Source organism: Prunus avium, chromosome 1, assembly GCF_965620075.1.
Source record: "Prunus avium chromosome 1, drPruAviu1.hap1.1, whole genome shotgun sequence".
NCBI classification, from domain to species: domain Eukaryota; kingdom Viridiplantae; phylum Streptophyta; class Magnoliopsida; order Rosales; family Rosaceae; genus Prunus; species Prunus avium.
Window position 1 is genome coordinate 40,869,258 of NC_142284.1, and position 11,030 is coordinate 40,880,287.

Consider the following 11,030-nt stretch of genomic DNA (forward strand, 5'->3'; position numbering starts at 1 on the left):
CGACGACGTATTAAGAAGTACAGGGAGAACCGCCTTTGACTCTTTTCCACTCTCCACGACGTCGTTGCAAAGCACTCCTTCCTTGCCTCTTTTTTGCAAAGCACTCCTTACTAATGACGACAAGATTGACCAAAAAATAATACTAATTACGAAAGTGACATAAGTTGATAAATGACAAAATGAGCCCTCCGTGCGTGCTTTACTTGGCGCAATTTTAATTTATTTATCCTTGCCATATTAAGCTTAAACAAAATTAAAATTGATAATCATCAAGTATTCTTAAGCTTATACAAAATTAAAATAATTACAAATGGGAGTTAAACTGGCAAAAATAATAGAACATAGAGTCAGACCAGCTAAAATAATAGCATAGAGTAGAGAGTCCATCTATCTCATTGCACCCGAGTTTGATTGTTCGAATTCATAACCAATTAATATTTTTTCGCTTCTTTATGTTCTTTTGGTTTTTCTTTTTCATTGTCTTTTTGTCTATTATTGAATTTCATGGCGGGATGCCAGTTTAGACTTCAGACAGTTGATGCATGACCAATTTCATTTTTTGGATTTGTCTGGTAAGGCAGAAAATTGTTCGTTGGTTCAGATTGATGACCAATCTTTCAAGAAGATACAATTTTATTAGGACATGTCCTACTATTATGCCCATTTTGTTGGCACAACTTGCACTTGTATGCTCCTCTGCGACCAGAACTGTGAAAGCCCTTCTTTATATCAACACTAGACTTTACCCCTATCAGTTTAGGGCATGTCCTGCTATTATGGCCTCTTTGACCACATATATTGCAATGGTGATGTCTTCTAACTGCGCTTTTGTGGCTGCTCAACCTTGACTTTGGGCAGGTTCTTCTGTTATGGCCTTTTTCCCCACAAACGCCACACACGAACTGCCTATTTATCAGACTACTTTTCAGTTCTGGACAGTAGTGTCTCCTATGCCCCTCACGTCCACAGTGTCTGCAATAAAATTTCACTCCTGTATCCCAGAAATGAAGCAGATCAAAGCCATGAGGAAGGAGGCTGTGTAAGGCACAATCAAAGAGTCGCAAATGTCACTAACAACGGATGGAAACATGGTATGCAAGTTCAACTAAAGCTGTTGTAGCAGTACACGTGCTATGAAGTATAAGAACTCACCCTTCATCGCAATGCTCCTTTTGCGACGGTTTTCTGGGTCACTAAAGAAAACTTTTAAAGCTTCAGAAGCACGCTTTCTTGCTGCAGCAGTTCCCTTGGCTTTCTGCGATGCATACAAAAAGATGATGTTGAACATTTTAAATTTTTTATTTCAAAGTTAGAAATGAAAGCTTCAACACAAACATCCTTTCAGGCTGTAAATAGTCAGTGCTAAAGTTGCTTAGGATTTAATTATCATATACCCTTCCACTTCCCTTCTACATCCTAAATGAAATATCATTGCTTAATTTTGTTTCATTTGCTATTTACCATATGAAAGGAAATAATAAAAAAACAAAATATTGAATCCTTGTTCTGCTTCTTTTAACTACTTCATCAACCTTCCGTGCAAAAAGACAATCAAAAAGAGTATGATTTGTGGAAGCCTTGACATTTTGGTTTGATGTTTTATCATGAGTTTTGAAAGTCCCTCGATGTAGAGACATTTTAAGTAATCTAATTAGCAACAAAGTTCCGTAGAATATATAAAACAATCACCCAAGATAAATATTTTATCATATCAACACATGAACAGTGATCAAAGTTACATATCCGAAGTTCCAAAAGAGTAATTAATCTTAAAGTTCCTTACCTTAATTGCAGCCACTCTTTGAGCATGAAGCATGGGATCCCTATGGATGATTTTCATTCGCTTACTAAATAGACCAGTTTTGGCATTCAAACTCTGCAATCACCAAACTAGACAAAGAAGATTAATTCATGATAGGGCCACTAAATATTGATGATTTTCCTTTAGTAGAACACTTGAAGAACAAATATATGCAAATGCAAAACTGAGCTTCAATACAACAAAACAATATTCCTGTCATGTTTTCTACATGCAACATGTCAGGTAAGGTTGAAGCAGACAACTAACTTTTAGAGATCGGCTGATCTTCAGTCCGACTTCAGGAGGTGGTGACTGGTATACTCGCTTTGATTTTTTCTTCACATCCAGCTTTATGTCTAAATTGTCGACTTCATCATCTTCCTTCATTTTGAGAGGAGAACTGAGAGGAGGAAAATAATTAATAAAGAAAAAAAGGTCTACGATCACTCTGCATCACCAGAGAAAATATTTTCAGCAGGTATAGGGGGGCCTCACTTTAACCACATATAAGCCTTTTCTGTGATTTTGAATAGCACATAGATTACTTATTTCAATGCACAAAAAGTAAGGGTTCAAGGTACCTTTAATGACTGTAGTTCCAATAGAATAATTTGTAAGTACAACTGTGGGTTTTAAAATTAGTGTGTTTAAGAGCAAGTAAATGTTTGGGTTTAAAACACCACTCAGAAAAGTAGGTCAAACATGAAAGAGTTACTAGTTTGATCTGAAAATCTAAAGCAACAGTACATGACCAGATAAGAAAGGCAGTGGCTAACATATTATAAATTAGATGGCAAATACAAGGCAAGGAAAATTATAAAATTTGGAAATTTAACCAAGAGTGTAAGTTAAATTGTTAAAGTAGGAAGGTTAAGAAGTTACATTGAGCGGGCTTTCTCCCATGGTCGTTCATCAATTGACTCTTCCCATATGACACAATCTCCCGAGCACTGACGACAAGTCATTATGCCCTGTTACCATAAGCAGAAGGTTAACAATTTATTGAGTTGCCCTTGAAAATCATTGCCTTATTCCTTCATAATCATTATGCGTCATAGTTACCATCTAATGATCGCACAATCATCCAACCCAAATAAATTAAAGATAAGAGGTAAGGAAGAATAATGTTCAAAACAACATTCAACAGAAATGAACCAATTTGGTCGGTTGTGATATTCAAGCACACTACTGTCCTTATTATTAAGTGCAGATGCTTCTCATGGTTTACTGATACACAATAAACGGGAAGAGTATTATACCTTCCCAACACACTGTGAACAATCTGATCTGGACCTTTCTATACCACATTCTGAACAGGGAGTATAGCCCCTCCCTCGACAACTTGGGCATGGTAGCTCTCTGATATACTGACCATTTGGACCGAACCAGGATCTTGGTTTGCGTGCACCCAAAGTAGCATTCCTAAAATTAATAAAGCTGTATTAGGAAAACATGAGAAGCATAGATGCAGACAGAAAATCCAATAAAATCCAAATTAATATCATTTAATGTATCAAAAAAAGAGCAATGATGCAGATAGAAAATGCTAAAAACTGCAAAATCAAAGATTGAGTAGGTCACTGAAGAAGAAAGCAGGCAACTTTAACTGTTCGCATAGATGCTGCATATAATCTTTAGCTGAAAACAATGCCAGTTGTACTCTAGTCCGCAATTAGCATATATTGGGCCAAATAATATCCATAACCCATGTACTATAAGCAATAATAAACGAAGAAAATCCATGATTAACAGAATTAAAAATGAAATGCTATACATAAACAAATGAAAGCTTAGGACTTCGAAAAGTTATAGACTCGCCTTGGCTTTAGATTGGCCTCGAGCCCGAACAAGTCCTCAGAAGGATCATAACCCAACTGCCATTACAATCCCAAAATACCAATAATCAAACAAAATGCAATCAGATTTTCCACAAAAGTTAAGAGTTTGAGAGAGAGAGAGAGAGTGCCTGTGTTGCTTTGGGAGCTGAAACAGAGTTGTCGTTGGTTGAAGACGAAGTGATTCTGGGCACGAAGCTGCTGCTACTACAAGCCCTTCTCTTTGAGTGAAGGAAGAGCAAGAAGCGCACGCTCTTCTGCCTCCATTGCGGGGCAAGTCCTAAGCAGCACAGCGACGACATTTGACATGAAAAAAGCTCGAGACTTTGCAGCCTTTGTTGCGATAGTACTGACATCTCACGGGTGGCTGAAAAAGAGACAAGGGGGAGCGCCATTTCACTCCCGAGGTCCACGTGGCACGCTGTGAGCCCATGAGTTAATGGGCTTGGGCCAAAACTTAAAAACCAAAAACATCAGCGGTTGGTCCATATCTGGCCCGCCATCGGTTAAAGCATAGGAGCCGGGAAGAGACAGAGTGACAGAGAGAGAGAGAGAGAGAGAGAGGAGTGTTAAGGATGCTGAGACTACACTCCCTATCTTCACCGGCGGTGGCTGCACAAAAGCCTAACCAAAACCCTAAACAGTGCTCGCCCTCTAGGGTTTTCAGCACCAACAGCTTTGGCTTTGCTCCGAGTTTGAGCTCGTCGAGGAAGAGGCTCTCCTTGAAATGTCGCCAGTCTGAGTACTTCGACCAGCAGAGGGCCAGCACGGCCTCTGCCCCTAACAAACCTTCTCCTCCTGCTCCACAAACTCCCGCAGGAGGTACCTTTCTCTGTTCTTACTATTTTATCTGTTTGGTGTTGTAGAAAGTTGCTTCAAAATTGGATAGAGTTAAGGAACTTTTAGGTTACTGATTTATGAGCAAATGAAGAATTAGAAAGTTTAAACCTTTTCCACTTGATTGAGTTCTGTATATCCATATGGCCTGCTTAGGAGCTGAAGTACAAGGTCGAATTTGAACATGTTAAACTTAATTTTCTCCACCACCAAACAGGGGGTTTGAGTGGTTAAAGCTTGCAAAATGCTGGATTAATGTAATGAGATTTAACTAGAATTTATTTGTTTTTACTGGGATTAATAGATGTGTTGGTTTGGTTTGCGTGTGTAGGAACTGGGTTGCCGCCTAGGTTTTTTGTGGGTCACTCAATATACAAAGGAAAGGCAGCTCTTACCGTAGAGCCCAAAGCTCCGGAGTTCACTGCTTTAGATGTATGTTTGGTTTGACTGATGCTTCGTTTTGTTTTTTTAAGACTACAGTTCTTGGGCCATATTTGAACTTATCAACATGAACTGTGATTATGATGTGGAAGTTCTCATTGCTTGTTATTGTGATGTTCTGGTGTCTTGGGTAGTCAGGGGCATTCAAACTCTCCAGGGAAGGCTTTGTTCTACTTCAGTTTGCTCCGGCAGCAGGTGTTCGTGTATATGATTGGAGCAGAAAGCAGGTGATCCGTGCTACTTTTGTTACCATGAATACTGAACAATGTATGGATTTACAAGAAATTTGAGAATTAAAAACTTTTAGTAAATGACAATGGTCAAATGTTTACTTTGAATCACCTGTATTTTCAAATTGCGGGATCCTATAACCTTGATTGTTCACTTGTCATTTCATAATACTTCTATTCAAAAACATTGAGGTGTATGGTTACTACTTACCATTAATAAAACTTTATGGTAACTGTGTGTGGTTACCACTTATCATAATTGGAATTACGATGATTGCTAACATATGCAAAGTGACAATTTGGTTTGTGTAGGTATTCTCACTATCAGTGACAGAAATTGGAAGCCTGGTTTGCCTTGGCTCGAAGGAGTCCATTGAATTCTTCCATGATCCTTTTAAGGGGAAAAGGTACCATGCTAATTCTCTCTACTTCAATATTTAATGGAGAGTGGAAATTTGAACTCCTTCACTCTCCCTTTTTATGCCTTACCATGGATTTCTGTAAAACTGATGGTGTTGCCTGTGTTGTATTATTTGTATAATATTTCTAATATCATTATTGAGATATCTAGACAACCAAAAAGTTTCAATTTTGTGATTCATTGTGACTGCAATAACTTGGTACCCTCACGATATGTGTCTGATGTCCATGTATGTAGATACACATGATCATATTTCCGTGCATCTTGTACATGTTTCAGTGAACCTGGTTAATTAGAAGATTACATAATGTAAGTAATAAAATATGTAGAAAACTGTTTTGTTTTGCAGTGACGAGGGCAAGGTCAGGAAGGTGTTGAAGGTGGAGCCTCTTCCAGATGGATCTGGCCATTTCTTTAACCTCAGTAATCCTCTTTTTCCTTGAAAGCTTAGTGGTGAACATCACAATAATATTCACCTTATTATGCCATACTAAGTGATTTAATGCAGTGATTTTTTTTCAATTTTCAATCAATGTTTTGAGTATGGTTATTTATTGTTCGTACATCGATGCTTTAGACAAACTTTCCCATTTATTCCTCAAGCGATAGACTTTTCAGTCATAACTAAACACCATTATGATGGATGTTTAAACAATGGATATGCACATGGAAGAATTTAGGTACCGTATGTAAGCCATTTACTTTACTTATTGTATGGTAGTCATGTTTTTAACGTATATTCTGTTTCTGTTATCATTATGGCATTGTTCAAGGTGTTCAGAACAAGCTTATCAACTTGGATGAGAGCGTTTATATTCCTATCACCAGAGCAGAGTTTGCAGTTCTCAAATCAGCTTTCAATGTATGATCTCTCTCCCCCTCTCGCACACACCCACTGACCCAAATTATATCCTTGTATAGAAGATACATGGATTTCCTGAATTCTTACTGGTTAGGACTCATATCTTTCTGTTCTTTGCAGTTTATCCTGCCGTACATTTTAGGTTGGCATGCCTATGCAAACTCCATAAAACCAGAAGATTCGAGCCGTCAGAATAACTCTAGTTCTAGATATGGAGGAGATTTTGAATGGAGCCGGTAGTGGACATTGAGGGAACTCTTAACTGCAAATGATGTTCTTTTGATCTTAATCATTTGTGTTGTATCTGTTCTGTTATTAAACCAGTCCTCAAATTTTGGCTATGTCGTTATGGTAAATTTAGTGCAGACTGAAGAATGAAGTGGCTGACCCTGTTCTTTTTCTCCCATCCAGTAGGCTTACATTTCATCAATCTTTTTCGAGTCCTGAGGGTCAATGCCCAAAACTTTATGGCATCATTTTTCATCACCATATAGCCAAAAATAGATGTTTCTTAGACGTGGAAATGCGAATTGTAAGATTTTAATCGCTTAGGAAGCACAATTCTCATTTTTGCACGAGATTTTCATTTTAATTCTCATTTTACAGTGGACGGACCCAAAGTTGGTTTTTTTCTTCCCTCTTTTCACAGTGGAAAGTTAAATTTTCCGATATTCTGATATTAACCATTCAAATATTATTACTTTTATGTTAACTACGTGTTACAAGAGATGGTATTTTACAGATTTAAAATGTTAACTTCTCTCCTTACCTGTAGTTAAGACTATTGTTTGTACTCAAAAAAATGTTAAGCTAATCGTTGAGTTTAGCATTGCCCATTAATAATAGTTTTTGGATTCAACACATTCAAATGTCACAAATAAATTAGTAACGGATGAATGAATAATTAAACAATGGACATGTTTGTATCCATGAAGTTTCTTTGTATCTATGCAACATGTATCTTATAATTTCTAGCAGGAAATGGTTGGTACTTAGTTATCTTGTTAGTTGATATTCTAATTATTTTACTTATTGGCTGTATTCTTGTGCATGATCTAACTCGATTGACTAATATATTGTTTTAAACTATTATACTGCTGCACAAAACGTCATGCAATTATTAATATTTCATTACACAAATAAGACAAACTTGTTGGTCGCTATTTATTTTTAGATATTTATAAAAATACCCAATCCTAGACATGTATTTATAAAAATACCCAAGCACTATTTAAACATAGAAACATACCCAAAATGGGTTTTGGGTATGTGTGTAATGATGGGTTTTGGGTATGTTTATAAATGGGTTTTGAGTGTGTGTAATGATGAGTTTTGGGTATGTTTATAAAGTGTTTTGGGTGTTGGGTATTTTTATAATTTCAGCCCCCATTTTGGGTATTTTAGTGAAACTCCCTTATTTTAATCCTACGGCTAAACTACTTTATTTTTAAATATCTGCAAAAAAAATTAATTATCATAAAATAATATTTGCATAAATGCTTACAACCCATGTTGCCAAGAGTACGTCGTCCCCGCATTTTTAGTCCAACTGGAAAATACTTTCATATTCTAATTGACAAGTTTATGTTAATAATTATGTCCAGGGTTTTTTAAATTCATGAGAAGTTAAATTCAACATTAATTAATTCAGTAACTTCCGCATAACATGAGAATTTTTTATTTTTTTACTATTTAACTTTTAAATCTTAAAAAAAAAAAACTATATGTCAGGGATTTAAGTATTTTAAAGATTTAATTTGTAATGCCATTTAATTAAATAAATGATTCGATTCAATTATAATGGTTGGAAAAATATGCTGTATTTGAGCATTTGAAGGGGCTTTGACTGGCATGAAAATATATGGACCAACTTCATCATATAATCTGAGCTTTGGCTTAAAGTAGAGTTATGGAAGTTTGCTGTTTGTCTAATTAAACATACACAACCAGAGTGGGTGGTCCTTAAATTTGTTTTTAAAAAAAATTATACGATTGCATTCATAATTCAACCAAAAAAATCACTAGCTACAAAGGGCCAATACAAATTAGCCACAAAAGGGCCATTACAATAACATCAAAATTAAGACAATCTGGTGCGCCTCCACTAACGATCACGCACTATCGAAGAAACTCTGGCATAGGCATCCCAACTAAGATTACAAACCTAATAATCAAAAAGAGATAAAACTTGAAAAAAACCAAACCAGAGTAAGTGGTCCTGAATTAAACACATCAAATCGCATTTAGCAAAAACCCTATAACTAATCATATTATATTATACGTGAGTAGGTCAATCTATTAATTTATTAAATGCCTAGTGAGATAAGTTTAATTAGTTTTTATTTAGACACTTGAATCAGCATCCATTGACCTAGGTTGATATAATAAAGACCAGTTGGTTTTTTTTACTAAGAATCTTAATTATATACAAAAAGTTTTCAAAGGTTTTTTAGATTGATTAGTGAGTCATGAGTGGCTTCCTAATCATGTGCCTGTGAGCTATCAAACCGTTGGGTTGAGCTGTCAACATGTACAAAAACCCTTGACCCTAATTATAGTTGTTAATTTTCTTAGCTAGATTTTGTAAGCATGTTTATTAGAGTACTAAAACCGGATTATACGATAAGATCATTGCTTATGATGTGTAACAAGTTAGAATTAATTAAGTTTTCATCAATAGCCTATGATCTGGACGTTGAACTTGAACAAGTTGTTTAATTTTTAAGTTGATTGCACCTGCTGATTGCTGAAATTAAAATCTGTAAATATATTATGTATACTAGCTAAGACCTGCTGGCTACTGAACATTAATTTTTGTCCCTATAACTTGTCTATGTGTTATAATATAAATGAATATGTATTGATATTATTCTTTAAAAGGGAGAAATATCAATCATGTCGTCCACCCACACATGTATAAATTATACCACGTGATTATACTACCGTACTATTCTATAATTCCTGAAAGCTACAAGTTTGAACTATTCATAAGTCTTAATAATTCCACTAAATTTTCCTTAATTATTAATATCTACACGTAACTCTACGTTTCCAAAAAATTTCCTATAGATTAAGAGAAGAGTCTCAGGGTACCTTATTAAAATAATTATCTTTTAATTTTTCTTGTGGCCGCCGGCCCGCTTTTTAATTAATAAACCACTTGATTTATTTCACCCGATGATTTCAGCTTCATGCTCTAAGAATTGGCCGTATACCTTAGTGTACTCTCTCTCTCTCTCTCTCCATATATATATATATATATATATATATATATATTGCTCAAAGGCTTCAAGCAATTTGCCTCCAAATAATTCGTCTATAATTAGAATTTGGAGGATATGAGATTGTGACAGTGCAGGAGGGCGATGGACGCATGACTCAGAAAATTTTACAGACTTGGTCGAATTAAGCTCTTTCTTTCACCAATTGACCTTACTGGGCAAGGCAAAGATCAATAATGTCTTTGTCAATTCAAATAATTCAAATTTATATATATTTTTTACTATTCAAATGGAGTTGTAAAAGACTGATCTTTATGCTCAAAAGCCTATCTAAGTGGTGCCAGTTACTAAGAATCAATATTTTTTTAATCAACTATACGATATTTATGAAGATATATTTTTATAACGAGTTAATGTATTTACAATAAAATTACGCTATTACAATAGAATTATTTATAACTAAATAAGTATCAAACTTAACTCACCACAAATATATATCATTATTCTCCAATTAAGTGGAAACAATTATACTACTAAACCAAATATGAAATCAGTGAATTTGGTTAGCGATGTAATAAATGATATCATATGCGCACCTCCAAAAAATAAAATTGAAAAGATTAATTGGTTTGATCTTTCATTATATAGCAAGGACTTCTTCTTCTTCTTCTTCTTCTTTTATTTTTATTTTTTATAATATGGACTTCAATATTTAAGTAAAGAAATAACTATAAGAAAGAAAACAAAAATGGTTGAAGCTTCATGTATTTATGCTTCAACTTCAAGACATGTTCATCATTTATTTTAAAATGTCATTAATTCTTAATATCATATGCTCCAAGTTGACAACAATTTCTCTAAGTATATATACGACAACTGTGGCTTTCGAAAGGTCAGAATTAAGTTTCATTCTTTTATTTTTTTGGTTATAGTTAATTGATCCAACCCAAGTTATTGATGTTAATGATGGTGGCACGTTGCAGATTGGATATTTTTAATCAGGATTAGCAAAATTCATTAATTTGTTTAATTTATTATATGATGACGATGTTTTTCCCATTTTCTTTTGTTTGCTTTAACGTACCTTTGTCAACCTCTATATGCTCTTAGCAGTCACTAGTCATATATTCTGTAGAAAATAAATTTCAAAAACACAATTATTTCAATTTAAAGGAAAAAATACATCCAAATAAGATAAAAATTCTATATAAACAAGGATACAATAAGAAGAAAAAAAAAATTATTGACACGCAATTGAGCATGGGTCGAGAGACTAATATATATTAATTAAAAAGTACTAACATAAATAATTATTTGCTGAAAACGTTTTCTCTCATGCTCATAAGAAATAACAAGCCATTTCTCTTAGTTGACCTAAACAT

At 34.7% G+C, this 11,030-nt stretch overlaps 2 protein-coding genes across 3 annotated transcripts; one reads left to right on the top strand and one right to left on the bottom strand.

Annotated features, from left to right (window-relative positions):
• Positions 1-539: 539 nt before the first annotated feature.
• On the bottom strand, positions 540-3,999 carry LOC110751262 (zinc knuckle (CCHC-type) family protein). 2 transcript variants are annotated; one of them, XM_021951698.2, is made up of 8 exons: positions 3,768-3,998; positions 3,620-3,675; positions 3,061-3,223; positions 2,684-2,772; positions 2,069-2,201; positions 1,784-1,876; positions 1,153-1,255; positions 540-991 (listed from the first exon to the last, which is right to left on the bottom strand). In XM_021951698.2, exons 1-8 carry the CDS (start codon positions 3,990-3,992, stop codon positions 618-620), a joined length of 1,236 nt encoding a protein of 411 aa, XP_021807390.1. In that variant the 5' UTR covers positions 3,993-3,998; the 3' UTR covers positions 540-617. The 2 variants fall into 2 exon arrangements, with proteins under 2 accessions (XP_021807390.1, XP_021807391.1); XM_021951699.2 differs by having other exon boundaries at positions 850-1,035; positions 3,768-3,999.
• A 153-nt stretch (positions 4,000-4,152) lies between these two features.
• Positions 4,153-6,857, top strand: LOC110751260 (single-stranded DNA-binding protein WHY1, chloroplastic). Its single transcript, XM_021951697.2, has 7 exons — positions 4,153-4,458; positions 4,805-4,905; positions 5,049-5,141; positions 5,457-5,551; positions 5,915-5,988; positions 6,339-6,427; positions 6,548-6,857. The coding sequence occupies exons 1-7, from the start codon at positions 4,212-4,214 to the stop codon at positions 6,665-6,667; spliced, it is 819 nt and encodes a 272-aa protein (XP_021807389.2). The 5' UTR covers positions 4,153-4,211; the 3' UTR covers positions 6,668-6,857.
• The last annotated feature ends 4,173 nt before the right edge of the window (positions 6,858-11,030 follow it).

Excerpts from the sequence above, each read along its gene's own strand:
- LOC110751260 (XM_021951697.2), top strand. The coding sequence starts at position 4,212 with ATGCTGAGACTACACTCCCTATCTTCACCGGCGGTGGCTGCACAAAAG. Across the intron at positions 5,552-5,914 it reads GATCCTTTTAAGGGGAAAAG|TGACGAGGGCAAGGTCAGGA; the intron begins GTACCATGCTAA and ends TTTGTTTTGCAG. Across the intron at positions 6,428-6,547 it reads TTCTCAAATCAGCTTTCAAT|TTTATCCTGCCGTACATTTT; the intron begins GTATGATCTCTC and ends TGTTCTTTGCAG.
- LOC110751262 (XM_021951698.2), bottom strand. The coding sequence starts at position 3,992 with ATGTCAGTACTATCGCAACAAAGGCTGCAAAGTCTCGAGCTTTTTTCA. Across the intron at positions 2,773-3,060 it reads GTTCACAGTGTGTTGGGAAG|GGCATAATGACTTGTCGTCA; the intron begins GTATAATACTCT and ends TTATGGTAACAG. Across the intron at positions 1,877-2,068 it reads AGATCAGCCGATCTCTAAAA|AGTTTGAATGCCAAAACTGG; the intron begins GTTAGTTGTCTG and ends TGGTGATTGCAG.